Source organism: Pan paniscus, chromosome 1 (assembly GCF_029289425.2).
Source record: "Pan paniscus chromosome 1, NHGRI_mPanPan1-v2.0_pri, whole genome shotgun sequence".
In the NCBI taxonomy this organism is placed as follows: Eukaryota; Metazoa; Chordata; class Mammalia; order Primates; family Hominidae; genus Pan; species Pan paniscus.
In genome coordinates, this window is record NC_073249.2 from 112,029,064 (window position 1) to 112,046,328 (window position 17,265).

The 17,265-nt window shown below is 41.3% G+C and overlaps 1 protein-coding gene across 1 annotated transcript; it reads left to right on the top strand.

Moving 5' to 3' along the window:
* Positions 1–2,050: 2,050 nt before the first annotated feature.
* On the top strand, positions 2,051–10,580 carry HSD3B2 (hydroxy-delta-5-steroid dehydrogenase, 3 beta- and steroid delta-isomerase 2). Its single transcript, XM_055114446.1, has 4 exons — positions 2,051–2,553; positions 2,682–2,912; positions 6,751–6,915; positions 9,343–10,580. Exons 2-4 carry the CDS (start codon positions 2,771–2,773, stop codon positions 10,152–10,154), a joined length of 1,119 nt encoding a protein of 372 aa, XP_054970421.1. The 5' UTR covers positions 2,051–2,553; positions 2,682–2,770; the 3' UTR covers positions 10,155–10,580.
* Positions 10,581–17,265: the final 6,685 nt, after the last annotated feature.

The window sequence follows — 17,265 nt, forward strand, 5'->3', positions numbered from 1 at the left end:
GGAATGAAATATTGATACGTGCTACAACATAGATGAAACACATAAGTATATTAAGCTATGTGAAAGAAGGCAGATGCAAAAGACCACATATTACATGATTCTAGTTATATGGTGTCCAGAAAATCAAATCTGTGGAGTCAGGAAGTCATGGGGGCTGCCTAGAGCTGGGGGCTGGGAATAAGAGGTGGCAAATGATAAGCATGGGGGATTTCTTAGGAAAGATAGAAATGTTCCAAAACAGGATTGTGATGATGGTTACACAAGTCTAAAATTTTACTAAAAATAATTGAACTGTACACTTAAAACGGGAATGTTATAATATGTCAATTATACTTCAGTAAAGCTGTTTAAAAACAAAGTTGGTAGTGTGGCCCCCAGCAGCCTTGCTCTTTGTCTTACTGCTCACTTTCCTAAAGAAAGCAAAATATTTATTGGTTTAAAGAAAGCTTACAGTTATTGCTTCCACTCAGACTCCAAGAGACACTGCCTGAACTCTAAGAGCCTCCAGAACTCTCAACAGCTGAAGGAACATTTGGTCCCACCCTGAAGGTGATGGGGTCTGTAAGGTGCAGTCCAGCGTCTGATATGGCAGGCAAAGGTGTGTGATGCACCTGGGTGGTTTCAGATAGTGCTCCACAAGTCCCAGGGCCCGTATCTAGTTCTGAGAGCTTCAGAAGACAAGCTGCTACACCTTGCATCACAGGACCAACCTTTCCTAGGCAAGTGGGTTTGAAGCATTGGCAGCCAGGTTCCAAGTAGAAGGTGAATGTCTACAACACAGGAGAAAGGCAAGACCCAGAATGGGGAGTCAAGCTAAATCATTTGTAGAGTATGACTTCCAACAACTTCAGAAAGCATTCTTTTGAAGTGCTTATGGCATTTCCACCAACATAGACCATAGGCTGGACCATAAAACAAATCTCAATATATATCAAAGAATCAAAATCATACAGAGTATATGCTCTGGCCACAATAATATTTAATTAGAAATACATAACAATAAGAAAATCCCCAGTTTTAGAAAACATGCAACATGCCTCTCAATAACACTTGGGTCAAAGAAGACATCACAAGAAAAAATTCAAAACATCAGTAACTGAATAATGAGAACCCAATGCATCAAAATGTTGGATACAGCTAACATAGTGTTTAGAGAGAAATTTACAACTTTAAATGCCTATGGTGGAAATGAGCAAAGAAGTAAAGTCAATTATCTACGCTTTTATCATAAGAACCCTGAAAAAGAAGAGTAAAATAAACCCAAAGTTAATAAACATTTAAGCCAATAATAAAAATAATGAAAATCATGAAATAGAAAAATGAACAAACAATAGAGACAATCAGTGGTCAATTTTTCTGTACTCCATGAACAAAACTTCAGTTCAGAATGATTTTATATTTAAATATATATCCAGAATCACAAAGATCTTAGAAGAAAAAATTAGGAAAATATAGGAATAAAGTGGGAACTCTGTGGGAATAAAAATCAGAAAGTAATTGCCTACCAGGTAAACTCGGGGGAGGGCAGGCAATTGACTAAGAACAGGCAGATAAAACTTTCTGGAGTGAAGGAAATGGTGGTCTTCTTTTCGGTGGTACTTACATGGACATATATAACTGTCAAGGTTCATTGACAATGAACACTTAAGTGTACACTGAACGCTTAAGATCTGGGCCTTGTAATGCATGTAAACTACATCTCTATTTTTTTAAGTAGAGAAAAGTGTCTTGGGGAGTTTATGGCAGTGATGTTTGGGCAGACTGGGGCATAGGTTTCAGAAGCATTCATAGCATCTTCAGTTCAACAATTTGCTAAGAATGGTTTTGCAGCCAAAAATGTAAGATAAGTGCAAATATCTATGATTAGAGTCATTGGGCATACAACTACAAATCCCCACACTTGTAGTACAGGCCATATGATTAATTCATTATCACTAGATACCTTTCCTTCAATGAGGTTCTTCCATTAGGAACCCAGAGCTCTGCAGGGAAAAATTGCAATTGAGGTTTTGGATATATTGGGTGGAAAAGAAAGTCACCTCACATAAAACTTAGTGATTGGAGCTGTCACCATTGAAAATTTCTAAACTTTGCAAGACAGCAGTGACGTTTCAAATGACACTCTCAGAGAGTTGATAATGGGCTAAAATAGATCTCCCTCCAGGTGGATTTACTGTACAAGGACAACATTTACATTGCACTTGGAGACTTCTCCCAGTTTGGTTTAAGTTCACAGATTGCAGATCCCAGACAGCTGGTATCAACTGACCAGTGTTCTGTTAAGGCTAAAGCCAAGACTCTTTATCACACTGTGGCCTTAAGATTGGATTTCTCTTCCTGTTCCTGGGAAGAATTAGAGATATAACCTAAAGGTCACTATTATTCTGAGAAAAGGGATTCTGGAGGAGGAGGGAGCAATGAGTATGTGGCAGGAGTTCAAGGTAATAAGGGCTGAGCCAGAAGCCACAGAGCATAAAGCTCCAGTCCTTCCTCCAGGGATGAGGCAATAAGGACTTGGATTCCTCTGTCCAGCTTTTAACAATCTAAGTTACGGTTAGAGCTTTTTCCTTTTCTTTCAACTACTCCTGGCAGTAGTGGGGTCATGGAATTTTTGTAAAAAATGGGGTGGAGGAAAATAAGGCATCTGCTGAGTGTATAACCATTTTACCTCTTGTTTTTAGCCCTCTTCTGGGTCACGCTAGAATCAGATCTGCTCTCCAGCATTTTCTGTTTCCTGGCAAGTGTTTCCTGCTACTTTGGATTGGCCACGATGGGCTGGAGCTGCCTTGTGACAGGAGCAGGAGGGCTTCTGGGTCAGAGGATCGTCCGCCTGTTGGTGGAAGAGAAGGAACTGAAGGAGATCAGGGCCTTGGACAAGGCCTTCAGACCAGAATTGAGAGAGGAATTTTCTAGTAAGTAAACTTGAGTCATGGGTCTGTGGCTCCATCTTAAACTCTGCATGGGTGTGGGGAGGTTGACCTTGTCTAACAAGTTAAGGAAAGTTGTAGCCAAATGAAGGCCAATCACACATCTAAAGTCATCAGAAAGGAAATAGAATAAAATGGTATAGTGTGAAAGATACTGGATGGGGTGTCCAGAGACTGGATTCTGGCCCTGACGCAGAACTTGAGAGGCAGCCATGTCAGCCTCAAGGCCCCTTTTCTTCTCTTCTAGAAAGTCACACATGAGTTCTCCTTCTTGTCTACAACTCTTATGTTCTGAAGCTTTTTGTCTTGGCGATTGCTGTGCGACATTCACAAAGGACATCATTTACCTGGAGACCTCACCAGTGGGTCCTGCCTGTCTAGACTGCCCCAGGCTTCATTTCATTTTATAGCTTCCTTAGTATCTTTAGTGAGGGCAAAATTAAAGGAAGTGAAGGTACGGATGTGTGTGTAATTGTGTGTGTGTGTCAGACAGAGAAAGAAAATGAGGGGGAAAGAAAGTCAGAGACAGAGAATGAGAAAGACAGAGAATGAATGAGAAAGATAGTGTGAGGGAGAGCATCAGCAAGAGAGAGAGAGAGTGAAAGTGAGAGAGATCATCAGTGAGAGAGAGAGAAAGAGAGCATGCACAAGTGCACAGCACAGAGCAGAGACAGAGTAAAAGGCAGTATGAGGCCAGCATGCCTCATTTATATTTCTCATATATAGCCTTTTTTTAAAAAAACCATTTGTATCTGTTGTTCAATACTCCAAATAAATTGACTGCAGAATTTGCTGTAGTAACTCTTTGTGCAAATAACCCTGTGAGGAAGGTAGAAAAGGGGTCACCTCCAACTGGACAATGAACACATCAAGTTCCAGAAACATAAAGTTACTTGCCAAGAACAGCTGATTAATGTGTAGCAGAGCTCAGACCAGAGCTTCATTCCAGAAGCTTCATCACTTGACCCCCAGGCTAATCCTTGGTGGGTCTTCAGTCTCTCCCTTTGCTTCTCTGTGTGCCCCAAACCAATTCCATGTTTTCCTCCCAACCCAGGGGACTGGGGGAACTATGTGTCTTCTTCATGCAGGTTCTGGCTGCCTAGAAGGTCCTGCCTTGTTCACACAGAAGCTCCCCTTGACACTCTCCTCTTCTTTCACTCTTCTCTGACCTCTTTAAACGTCCAATTTCCTCCACTCTCTGTTCTAATAGTGAACAGATATTAACACATGACTGATATTAAATGTTTGTAATCCTTATGTCTCAGCAATATTTACAATCTAACATCTGATACCAGGAAAAAGCAATGCTCAGTCTAGAGGAAGAGTTCTGCTATGGTGAAAATGCAGGGGGCATAATGGATGGGCAGGGCCTGTATGAAGATAAAAACAGAGAATCCTTTCAGTGTTCTTTCTGTGCCAGGCACTGTGCTAAAGGTTTTGCATGTGCTGACTCATTTACTCCCCATAACAACCCTATGAGATGGGTAATATTATTATCCTCCTTTTTTATAGATAAGGAGACAGACACAGAGAGGTTAATCAACTTGTCGAAGGTCCCAAGTTAGATTACGGCAAAGCTGGATTTGAATCCAGGCAGTCTAGTGCAGCTTCTGTGCTCTTAAGTAGTAGTTTGTCTAGCAGCTTCTCTGAGCCTCCTTCCAGCCCAACACACAACACAAAAGCAACTGAATTTAGTCTACGTGAAACACTTGCCAAGTCCACAGTGCCTTGGAGAAGGAGGGAGCTAAGACTCCATCAAAAATTGCGCTTTTCTGGTCTCTCTAGATCCATGGAAACTCACCGGGGAAGAGTCATTTTCTATCGGCTTTGGACTTCTGCTATGAAATGGCAATTCCTTTGAGCCAGTCTGTCTAAAGTCGGCAGCAAAGGAGAAGCAGATGAAGGGAGTAGAAAAGGTAGAGGTGGAAATACAACCAGAGAAAATTCCACTCTCGGGCTGACACCCACCTCCTCCCCAGCAGCCTCTTCCCTGCCTCCACCATTCCAGGGCCTTCTTGGAGTTGCCTGACAATGGGAAGGGGCTGGGAGTAGACAAAACAAGGCAGAGGCATCAGGAGAGCAAATGGTCCTGCCTGTAACCCAGGAAGGAATTTCTCCAGCCTTGAATTTTTCATTCTGAATTTTGCTCTCACTGTTCTTTGGCCTTTGTTGGCATTTTCAGTTAAACTGGCTTATTCTTACTCTTTCTCAGAAAAGTTGATTCTAAACAGCTATTCCTGCACCTGGGGTACAGGGTACAAAAATGGCAGGTGGAATGGGCAGGTTTGAGCCTTCACTAGAAAATTGACTTTAGATCTGTCCCTTAACCTCTCTGAGCTTCAGTTTCCTCACCAATAAAGTGGGACTCAGAATACCTTCCTCACGAGATAGCTGTAAAAGGAAATAAGCAAGCTGTGAGCCGTATGCAGATTATAAAGCACAAATGAGTGTAGAGTATTTATCTGAGCTCCATGTAGCATGGTGTTCATTTTGTGGGCTAATTCCAGGTGACAACTTTACCGGCAGCGTCACTACCTGTGGATTTCAGAGGAGCCTGAAGATATGGATGTTACATCCACTGCCTTTGGCTAGACATTAGACAGCTGAGATGTTAGTTCATTGGTGGCTAACTCATTTTCAGCATTGCTATCTGCTTTTTATGATATCTGATAAAAGTTTCTCAATGAAATTCATCATTTAAGCCCATCTGCAATTCCTGAGTAATGGCTCCACTCTCCTCCCAGTTGCCCAAGCAGGAAACTGTAAGGGTGATTTTGTCTCCTTTTCCTCTCATCCCAGCTCCAGTAGGTACCAGGACCTTCAAGGTGAGGTCTGAAATTCAAACCTGGAGTGTATCTCTCCCCTCCTCTGCTTCCACTGCTGGACCCTGGTTCCAGTCCTCATCTAAACTTTGGCACAGACATTCTGATTAATCTCTTGATCCCCTGGCTTTCTCATTTCCCCTGTACCAGTCCGTTTTATATCCTCAAGCCAAGGTAAACTTCCTACGCCACAACTCTGCGTCTGTTTATCTTTTATTATTATTATTATTATTATTATTATTATTATTATTTTGAGACAGGGTCTTTCTCTGCCACTGAGGCTAGCATGCAGTGGCATGATCTCAATTCACTGCAACCTCCACCTCCCAGACTCCATCCATCCTCCTGCTTCAGGTTTGTGATTAGCTGGGACTATAGGCACATACCATCACGCCCAGCTAATTTTTGTAATTTTAGTAAAGACAGGGTTTTGCCATGTTTTCCAGCCAGACCTCCACCTCCAGAAATCAAGTGATTCACCACCTCAGAGTCCCAAAGAGCTGGAATTACAGGAATGAGCCACTGCACCCGGCCTGTTTCTCTACTTATTCCAACATAAATAAGGGTTTTTCTTTGACATGGTGCTGGAGACCCAAAATCATAATTCTATACTTGATTCCTCATCGCCTACAGAATTAAATTCAAACTTTCCCTCTTATACCCAACTCTCCACAATCACTCTATTCTCCATAAAAAATTTGGTGAGTCTCCCATGACTCTAGCAATGCTTATATTTCACGGATGTGTGACAATTCACTGCTCACATTACTTTTCTGGAATAAGATGGGGTAGAAACAGATGTTTGCTCTTTCCCAATAAACTGCTACACATGCTGATTTCTGTGCTTTTGTTTGCTTGTTCCTTTTATGGAATGTAGTACACCCTCCACTCTAACACCCACACTCTAATCTCTTTGAGCACCTATGTAACATCGCCTTTATCAGAAAACTTCCCAGCCAGATCCAGAAATCTTTCCAATGACCTGATCTGTGTTCACACAGAACTCCAGAACAAGACCAAGCTGACTGTACTTGAAGGAGACATTCTGGATGAGCCATTCCTGAAGAGAGCCTGCCAGGACATCTCGGTCATCATCCACACCGCCTGTATCATTGATGTCTTTGGTGTCACTCACAGAGAGTCCATCATGAATGTCAATGTGAAAGGTACAGTAGCCTGGGGAGGAGATAAAACAAGTTGGTTAAATGAGGATCAGAAAGAAGGACAAGAAAGGGAAGAGAAGTCACTCCATTGAACACCTGCTGAGCTCTTGTCCAAGTGCCTTTGCTGATCACTACTGACTGGGGAGTTCAAGGCTGGTAACCTCAGTTTTTTAGATGAGAAAACTAGGGCTGAGAGACAGCAAGTAACTTGTCCAAGGCCCCAAAAGTAAGTAAGTAAGTAGGAGAGTTAGACTTTAAACTCACTCCTGTGTGACTCCAAAGGCTGTGGAAGCTCTTTCTACTGTGGCCCCAATCAAAAGTCAACTAAACTCCAACTTCAAATTCATGATATCCAGCTACTCCTTGGCTCCCCGGGCCAGAATCAGACCTTCCAGGTGCCACCATAGTCATCATTTTGAACCTTGTGTGTAGGCTGATGAGAACATTCAGAGTCTTCCTGCCCACCTCAAAGAAGTCCTCTCAAGAGAACTAGCAAAGCTGGTTCACAGAGGTCTGTCAGGACAGAATTATCCAGCACATGCCTTCCCATAATATTTTCTTAACAAAAAGAGTTTCCCAGTGTCCAGAATACAATCTCTTCAGCTCACCACAGGGTCTATTATTACAGAGCCGTTTCCAGCCAGGTGCCCAAAGTGCACCCTCATTTGATCCACATTTTTTAAAGGAATCTTGCCATGCAGTCTCACCCTCTGATTCCCAGAGCCCAGTCTCTTCAAACCACAGCTCCCCACTGCTGGCCTGACCCTCCACATTCAGACTACCCAAACTCCTTTTATAAAGCAACTAATTGCTTTTGAGTCTCCAGCACTGTCTAAAAAAACAAACAAACAAAAAAAACCTTTCCAGTTTCTACATAGCCATACCCCTAAGTACCGCTATAGTTCAAGGAGTGTGCTAAGAGTGAATAGTTTTTTGTTTTAATTTTGACTTTCCACAGCTCCCAAAAACAAGGGATAAGAAATGACAAGGGGAGTGTTAGAGGCGTCTGTTTCTTAAAACTGTTATCACTCCCAGGCTTAGAAAATACTTCACAATGATGGCCATTTCATGAGGCTGTCTCTCCAGAAACTCAAATTGCACAGAGACTTTAAAAGTGGCTAAGAATATAAAATAAGTAAATAAAAATGATCCTTTGCCTAGGAAATTCCTTCCTTCTTCAAGGGAAGACACTCCAGATACCTCCATGAGCTTTGCTTCCACACAGCTCAGGTGATGCTTACAGGTCTTCCCAGTGCACGTGTTATCAGGAGAGGGCACACTCCCTCCCCAGTCCTCCACCAGGCTCCACAGGAAATGCCAGGGCAGGATTTAAAGGAAGGTTTATCACCCCCACTTTATATAACTGGGTAACAGAGTCATAGCCAGAATTGGAAGCAGCTTTTCCAGGGAACACACAATCAGGAAAGGAGTGTGGGTTTCCAGCATCTCCCCACAACCCACTGTTTGCTCGATGACTCCAGGGATGGTCTTTGTGACAAAGTTTTATTAATCCATTGCAAAATGAGAAAAATACCAGCAATTCTATGTATATCTATGAGTGTATATTGCCTATATTCAACTGTGAATTTGTGTGTGTAACGCAAATTCTTCCACTGCCCTTTCTTGCCTAAGGACTGACTGGGACTGCTCATATTCTCAGAGTATAGCCTCCTGATTTTTTAGATTTTAAATGATCTGTCTTTAATTGTATTGATGACAAATCATACTTTTTCAATATCCTTACTTGGCAAAAAATAAAGTGATTACCCTAGGTCCTTTTCCAAAATTAAAGTGTGTATATATATACATATATATGTATATATATTTATATATACATATATGTATATATATTTATATATACATATATGTATATATATTTATATATACATATATAGTATATATATAATATATGTATATATATTTATATATACATATATGTATATATATACTATATATGTATATATATTTATATATACATATATATGTATATATTATATATACATATATATGTATATATATTTATATATACATATATATGTATATATATTATATATACATATATATGTATATATATTATAATATATATTATATATACATATATGTGTATATATATTTTATAATATATATTATATATATATACACACGTATACATACACACACACACACACCACACACAAACATAGGTCCATGAAACCCAAAAGTCTAGAAATTCTTGCTTTCTAGAACCCAAATGTCAGTTTCTTTTTATTTTTGCGTTTTTCCTATGGCTGTATCATGACCCAATCTCAGTCAGAGCCACAGAAGAATGCACCCTGAGTCTGTTATAACCACTGCACTTGGGAGTGGGGAGTGGGGCACATGGATCTGTGCATGTGGTTGCAGCTCCTTTGGGATATTTCCTGACACTGTCATCATGCTCTTCGTGGGCAGGTACCCAGCTACTGTTGGAGGCCTGTGTCCAAGCCAGTGTGCCAGTCTTCATCTACACCAGTAGCATAGAGGTAGCCGGGCCCAACTCCTACAAGGAAATCATCCAGAACGGCCACGAAGAAGAGCCTCTGGAAAACACATGGCGCACTCCATACCCGTACAGCAAAAAGCTTGCTGAGAAGGCTGTGCTGGCGGCTAATGGGTGGAATCTAAAAAATGGTGATACCTTGTACACTTGTGCCTTAAGACCCACGTATATCTATGGGGAAGGAGGCCCATTCCTTTCTGCCAGTATAAATGAGGCCCTGAACAACAATGGGATCCTGTCAAGTGTTGGAAAGTTCTCTACAGTCAACCCAGTCTATGTTGGCAACGTGGCCTGGGCCCACATTCTGGCCTTGAGGGCTCTGCGGGACCCCAAGAAGGCCCCAAGTGTCCGAGGTCAATTCTATTACATCTCAGATGACACGCCTCACCAAAGCTATGATAACCTTAATTACATCCTGAGCAAAGAGTTTGGCCTCCGCCTTGATTCCAGATGGAGCCTTCCTTTAACCCTGATGTACTGGATTGGCTTCCTGCTGGAAGTAGTGAGCTTCCTACTCAGCCCAATTTACTCCTATCAACCCCCCTTCAACCGCCACACAGTCACATTATCAAATAGTGTGTTCACCTTCTCTTACAAGAAGGCTCAGCGAGATCTGGCGTATAAGCCGCTCTACAGCTGGGAGGAAGCCAAGCAGAAAACCGTGGAGTGGGTTGGTTCCCTTGTGGACCGGCACAAGGAGACCCTGAAGTCCAAGACTCAGTGATTTAAGGATGACAGAGATGTGCATGTGGGTATTGTTAGGAAATGTCATCAAACTCCACCCACCTGGCTTCATACAGAAGGCAACAAGGGCACAAGCCCAGGTCCTGCTGCCTCTCTTTCACACAATGCCCAACTTACTGTCTTCTTCATGTCATCAAAATCTGCACAGTCACTGGCCCAACCAGAACTTTCTGTCCTAGTCATCCACCAGAAGACAAACAATATGATTTGCTGTTACCAAATCTCAGTGGCTGATTCTGAACAATTGTGGTCTCTTTTAACTTGAGGTTCTCTTTTGACTAATAGAGCTCCATTTCCCCTCTTAAATGAGAAAGCATTTCTTTTCTCTTTAATCTCCTATTCCTTCACACAGTTCAACATAAAGAGCAATAAATGTTTTAATGCTTAACATGGAGAGAAGCATGGTTTCTGTTAATACATACTTTCATCCTTTTCCTTTCATTTCCAACTATCACCATCTCCAACTTAGAAGAGTAGCATGAAACCGGGGTTGGGGGGTGGGCAGAGTAGTAGGAGGTACAGAAAGGGCAGATGAATACTGAATAAGCTCTACTATGTTTTAGGCATGTATGAAATGAACTACATATGACATATATTATCTCATTTAATACTCATCAGAAACCTGTCAATTGAGGAAAACGACAAGACACGTCTCAATCATTTTAGGAGATTCACTTGAAGATGTGCCCAGGAGACAGGCCTATGCCTTTCTCCAAAGATGATTTTGAGGGCTCCAATTCAAAGGAGGGAAAGAGAGGGATATTGAGAAGCACACAGTTTTTATGTAACGGGATGGTAGGAAAAAAATAGTCATTCATGCCTTTGTCTGGCTCAGTGAATCTGCATTTTTTACATAAGATGACATAAACAGTAGGGGCAGAGGGAAATGCAGATTCCCTGCATTTTACATAAAATAACAGACAAAATGGGGTAGGGGAAAAATCAGATAGGCATTTGTGTCTGGGGTAACTGCACCGGTAGTGATAAGCTATCAATTTGCATTGCCGTGGTGAAGTTTTAACAGCTCACTAGGAAATTCCTTGTGGGCAAAATATGGGGGAGGCACGTAGCTTTTCATCTTGTAGCCATCTTATTTAGGCACCAAAAGCGGGGAGGCAGGTTTGCCTGACCCAGTTCCCAGCTTGATTTTTCCCTTTGGCTAAATGAGATTGGGGTCCCATAATTTAATTTTTTTCACATTTTCCCCCTTTTTTTCTCTAAACGCTTTTGAAGTACTGCATTTTGAAAGAAATATGCATTCCTGGCCTCTGGTTGCTTTTTCTTTTTCTTTCTTTCTTTCTTTTTTTTTTTTTTTTTTTTTTTTTTTTTTTTTGCTGGTTTCTCATGGCTAGGATGGTTTATTCCTAGAAGTTCAGGTCCCACATCACTAGGAAGGCTCATTCCTGGGAGGTTATGTCTCACCTTGCTAGGAAGGCTTATTCCTAGGAAATCTTGTCCCATGAAGAAAAAAAAAATGGAGGGGTGGGGTGGAAGAAGGGAAAATGAGAGGAAACCAGAAAGAGAGAGAGAGAGAGAAAAGAAAATATATAGGGACCTAGGCCAGATTTATAGCAACAAAAGGAAAGCAAACCTGGAAGCTGGGTGAGGGTATATTACTGCCTCCTCAATTAGAGCAATTCTTTGGGCCTTTTAGTTGCACGTTGACTTACATGCAAGCACATACCATAACAACATTGTAAGCAAAAACAGGATGGAACACAAATTATTACTATTATTCCTATTATAAACAATAGTTTCTACCACCATGTTCCCCAGGATCCAAGCCAACCACTCAACCAATCGATTAGTGAGGGTTTTGGATCTGACAGGTTGGTTATCTGGGTTTTCATAGCAGTCATATGTTGCATTATGTTCTTTGATTCATCTGGAACATACACACAACATTTAGTTTTATGATGGCACAGGTCCCCTCTTGTGCTGTCATGAGTATCTAAAGCCATATGATTTTGCAGCACAGCTTTCCTCATAAGCATAACCTCATTGTTTAGCAAGGGGATACTCATGCGGCTATCATTCAGGGCCTTTTGGGTGTAATTCGTTAAGGCCTCTATATGCCATATAACATCTTCAATATCTATCTGTGGTACAAAGATTGAAGCTAAATGATCATGCCATTGGAATACTGAACACATCCAATAAGAGTGTAAATGAAAAAGGTTTGCTGGTTTTGGCAGGGTCTGAATTACTTGTCCTTGTGCCCAAGCATAACCTAGAGAACATCATCCTAACCACCTTGGAGGTAACCGTGGCCATAAGGTAGTGCCACATAGCCAATATGTCCCATTTGGAGCTAGCCAATAAATATCTGGTTGCTGCCCCCAATTGTTGGCATGCCAGTCAGTGTCTTATAATATGATAATGTGGTCTCAATGTTCTCCAGGTATCCACCCCACATCTCTCATACTGTTTTGCTAAGTTGGCCAAAGAATGGGTGAGCCAGATAAATCCATCCCAAATTTGTATTATTCCATTCTGAAAATGGGTCATTGTTTGAGGCATGGTTACCACCTTCTCTTTTACTTGGGGAGATGCTAAAGTGAGAGCAAATGAGCTGGTCTTTTCCATTGAAAAACTTTTCCTATGTCCCTTGTTCTTAAGAGTGTTTTTAATGGGCCAACTATATATATTGTCTTTTGTTATGCCAGCACTAAGAATACCAGACCGTTTCTGTGATGTAATACATTTTTGGTATTCTATCCAGTCCTGACCTTGGAAGAAGGATACTCACCATGGCAGGCCACAGCCACTGGAGAGAGGCATGAGCCCACATATCCAGCAGGTGTCCTTTTGTAATCTGTCTGCATAATCCTGAGCCTATTGCAGAAACAGATTTGTTTCATGGGCATCAGTGGCAAGAAGATGTAGGGATATATAATTAATAACAGCAAGGTTGTGAAATTCATTTTAGTTACTAACAGATGTTAAATTAGACAAAGCAAGTGCCCTGTTCTGTATAAGACAGCAGTTGCCAGTATATCTAGGACAATCATTGTAATGGTTATTGTACAATGAACATAGACATTTCTTTGTATACAGGCCTGGTCCTGTATCTTGGGTTTAAGCAGTCCACAATAGCTGTCATCTGCTTCTAATCCTGGGTTGAAAGTTGATGTTTAGTGAACGTGAGGTGAAGGTCTTTGGTGGAAGTTACAGCCAGCTCAGGAGATTGTGACTTTTTAAGATGAGTGATGTGAATACAAGAGTCTATACCCTCTAATTTTGTGGCACATGGATTAGTCAATAGTGCCCAGTATGGGCCCTTCCATCGGGGTTGAAGGGAATTCTTTATTAGATGTCTTTTCCAATAGACAAAATTTCTGGGCTGCAGATTGTGACCAGGTGCCTTATCTTCAGGGAGCACACTATGAAAGGAATTCCTTACCAAATCTTGACTTTTTTAAGGTGATAAAAAAAGTCGCTCACAATATTGCAATATATCTCCCTTGAGAAAAGTTGGATTTGTTATGTTTGTTCCCATATACATGGGCCTTCCCACTATAATTTCATAAGGGGACAATTGATGTTTTCCAAAAGGGGTTGATCAGAGTGTAAGCAGCACTAGGGTGAGTGCTTCGAATGAGGGGAGGGAAAATGCCTCTGTGAACTTAGCCAATTGTGTTTTAATTATTCCATTGGTTCTCTCCACCAGGCCTGAGGATTGGGGATGGTAGGCACAATGGAAATGTTGAAATATGGGCCAAATTTTTCAAATATTTTGAATAACCTGGCCAGTAAAGTGAGTTCCCCTGTCATTGTGAAGTTCACAGGGGACTCCCCACAGTGGGATACTTTTTTCTAGTAGGATTTTTCCAACCGCCATAGCTGTTACTTGCCTACAGGGAAAAGGTTCAACCCAATGGGAAAACATGTAGACTATTACTAAAACATACCTGTAAACTTGAGATGATGGCAGCTGGATAAAATCAAGGTGCCATACCTCAAGAGGTCCAATCAGAAAGGAAAAATGACCCTGGGCCCCATGGAGGGGCTTTCGTGGGTTATATTTGGGACAAATAACATAACAAGAGTAAACTTTTTGTGCCACTGTGAAGGATGGTTTCCAGTAATACTGTTAACACCAGGATATTACTTTATCTGGATTCCAATGGCTTAGATTATGAACATATTCCACAAGGGGCACCTGACATCCAATTAGAATAACAGGTTTATTATTAGGTCCACATCATATTTCAGTTTTGGGAGCCAAGTATTTCCCTGCCTGTTTCCAAGTAGATTTCCCTTTTGTAGGAGCTCTGGGTTTCTTTCAACATGTTTCTAAGTGTTTTTGGGTTTTATGGCCATTTCTTGTACTGGGGCTGGTGGCTTAGATGCTGCTCTTTTAGCTGTAGTGTCAGCCAATTGGTTACCTGACTTTCTGTGGTGTCTAATTTTGAGTGACCTGGGATTTTTATAATTGCCAAACGTTTTGGTTTCAAAATAGCTTCTAACAGCTCTCATAATTGGTGTCCATTTTTTATGGGTTTTTCCTGAGGAGGTTAAATATGCTGTCTCTTTCCATAGCATCCCAAAGTCATGAGCAACCCAAAAGCATAGTGGCTCTCAGTGTAAATGGCAAAAGCCTTGTCTTTTGACAATTGACAAGCTTGGATCAGGAAAATCAATTCGGCCACTTGAGCTGATCTGGCTTGGGGAAGAAGACTGGCTTTAGTTACCTCTGGTACAGAAACCACAGCATATCCTGCTCTAAAATTTCCTTCCTCTCCTCTTAAATAACACCCATCTGTGTATGATTCTATCTCAGTATTATCCAGTGGCGTCTCTTATAGGTCTGTCCTGGGGGTGAGAAGTTGGTCAGTCATCAGAACATAGTCATGAGGGGTTTCCTTGGTAGGGCCTGTCAAGGGAGTGGCTGCATTAAGATTATTACAGTGGGAAATAGTAATATTGGGAAATGATAAAAGCAAAATTTCATAAGAGGCTAACAAGTTGACAGATGCTGAGTATGATGAGAGTTTAGAAGGGTCTTAAGAGAATGTGGCACAAAAATGGTAAGGGGGGAACCCATAATTATTTCTTCAACAGACTTGTACAGAAGGGCCATGGCTACTATTGCTCTCACACAGGAGGCAGCCCTTAACCCACAGGGTCCAGGTGTTGGCTATAGTAGGCTATAGGTCTCCGATGATCACCATGTTTCTGGATCAGTATCCTGCATGCAGTACCTCCAGTTTCATGCACAAAAAGGGAGAAAGCCAATAGTTTGAGTGTCCTAATGCTGAGGCATTAGTTAGAATTTCCTTTATTTGTTGTACAGCTGCTTGTCCCTCTGAAGTCCACATGATGGGATCAGGTTGTTCATTTTTTAGGTATGAATACAGAGGTTGAGCCATAAGGGAGAAAATTGGTATCCAGTTTCTACAACAGCCTGGCAGGCCCAAAAATCCTCTATGTTGTTTCATAGTGATGGGCATTGGGAAAGCTGAAATTTCTCTCACTCTGTCAGGGTGAATACTCAGTCCTTTGACTGAGATAATATGCCCCAAATACTTAACTTGTGGTAAGCATACCTGAAATTTGTCTTTGGACACTATGTGTCCTTTGGTGGCTGTTTGAGTAAATACAGACTATCTTCCTGGGAGGAAGATAGTGTGCCTGAACAAAGGAGAAAGTCTTCCATGTACTGGATGAATGTTGAGCCCTGGGGAAAAATTAAATCCTCTAAATCAGCTTTTAATATTTGGGAAAAGTAAGTGAGACTTTCTGTATACGCTTCGGGCATTACAGTCCACATATATTGCCATTCTTTCCAAGTAAAGGCAAACAAATACTGGCTGTCTGGATCTACAGGAATACTAAAAAAAGGCACCGCAGAAATCCACAACTGATAAATACTGGCTGGTAGTGGCTATGGCTGATAGAAGGGTATGTGGTGTGGGGACTACTTAGTGCCTGGGTATTACAATATTGTTAATTGCTCTCAAGTCATGCACAAATCTTCATCCTCTCCCACTTGGATTTTTTACAGGAAATATAGGGCTGTTGCAGGGGCTTATGCAGGGAATAATGAGTCTTGTTTTTTTTTTTCAGATAATCTTGTATAATACGGGCAATTCTGTCTATGGCTTCCTGTCATAGAGGATATTGTTTAAAGTTGGGTAGGGGTTTCTTTGGATTTCTAAATAAGGTGGGATTTACCAGAGAAATAGTCGTGCCTGTGTCAAGGCAGTTTTAACCTCATCGTTTATTATTATATTAATCTCTCCCAATTTGTTTGTCAGGGTAGAATACTTAAAGAGGTGAAACCCCTATATTTCCTCAGAGAATCCCTAGTCTTCCCGAGTTGCATTCTCTGGCCTTTTCTTTTGCTTCGGCCTAAGGCAATCCCTCTTGAGGTGTCCCAGTCTGTTACAGTAGTAACAGACTGGGAGGAAAGAGTTCTCAGACTGAGGGAGCTTAAAATCTTTCTGGGACTGACAGGTTTGAGAAGTTAATTGCTTTAGCTGTAAATGCATAACTCAGGCCATCTTCTTTTTTCCTTCTTTATCATAATGCGAGATAACTGGTCAGATAAGTTAACTAGTTCATTAGTTCTGGCTGTGGCCCAATTTGTCATGTGGTGTTTTACAAGGGTGGCTGAATCATCATCTAGTCTGTTTAAGAAATTTGCATTTAGTAATATATCATTTTTGGTGTTTTCAAAGCAATCAGCTGACATCCCGCAATATTGTCTTAAAGTTTATCAGAACATGTGAAATAATCTAAAACTGATTCACTTGGGTTCTGGCAGCATTGTTGGATTTTATTCCAATCCACAACCCTTTGGAACACTGAAGGAATAATATTTAACAGAGTGGTTGTTTGTTCCCATGCGTCTTTACACCCGTCTTCTGGATTTGTGGGGGCTGATTATTGTGGCTCTATTGTGCCTTCAGGAGTCAAATCTGCTATAGGGTCTGACCATTGTGCTTTTTCCAGCCATTCCTTAGCTTTAGCTTCTGAGACCAACAATGTGGACTAGCTGATAATGATCTGAATGACCTTCGTCATAGGTTCTGATAATAAGCTCAACTTCTCGGGCAAACCCAATTGGATCTTTATGGGGTCAGCAA

Coding starts and splice junctions, on each gene's coding strand:
- HSD3B2 (XM_055114446.1), top strand. CDS start 2,771: ATGGGCTGGAGCTGCCTTGTGACAGGAGCAGGAGGGCTTCTGGGTCAG. Junction 2,913..6,750: donor ATTGAGAGAGGAATTTTCTA/GTAAGTAAACTT, acceptor GTGTTCACACAG/AACTCCAGAACAAGACCAAG. Junction 6,916..9,342: donor CATGAATGTCAATGTGAAAG/GTACAGTAGCCT, acceptor CTTCGTGGGCAG/GTACCCAGCTACTGTTGGAG.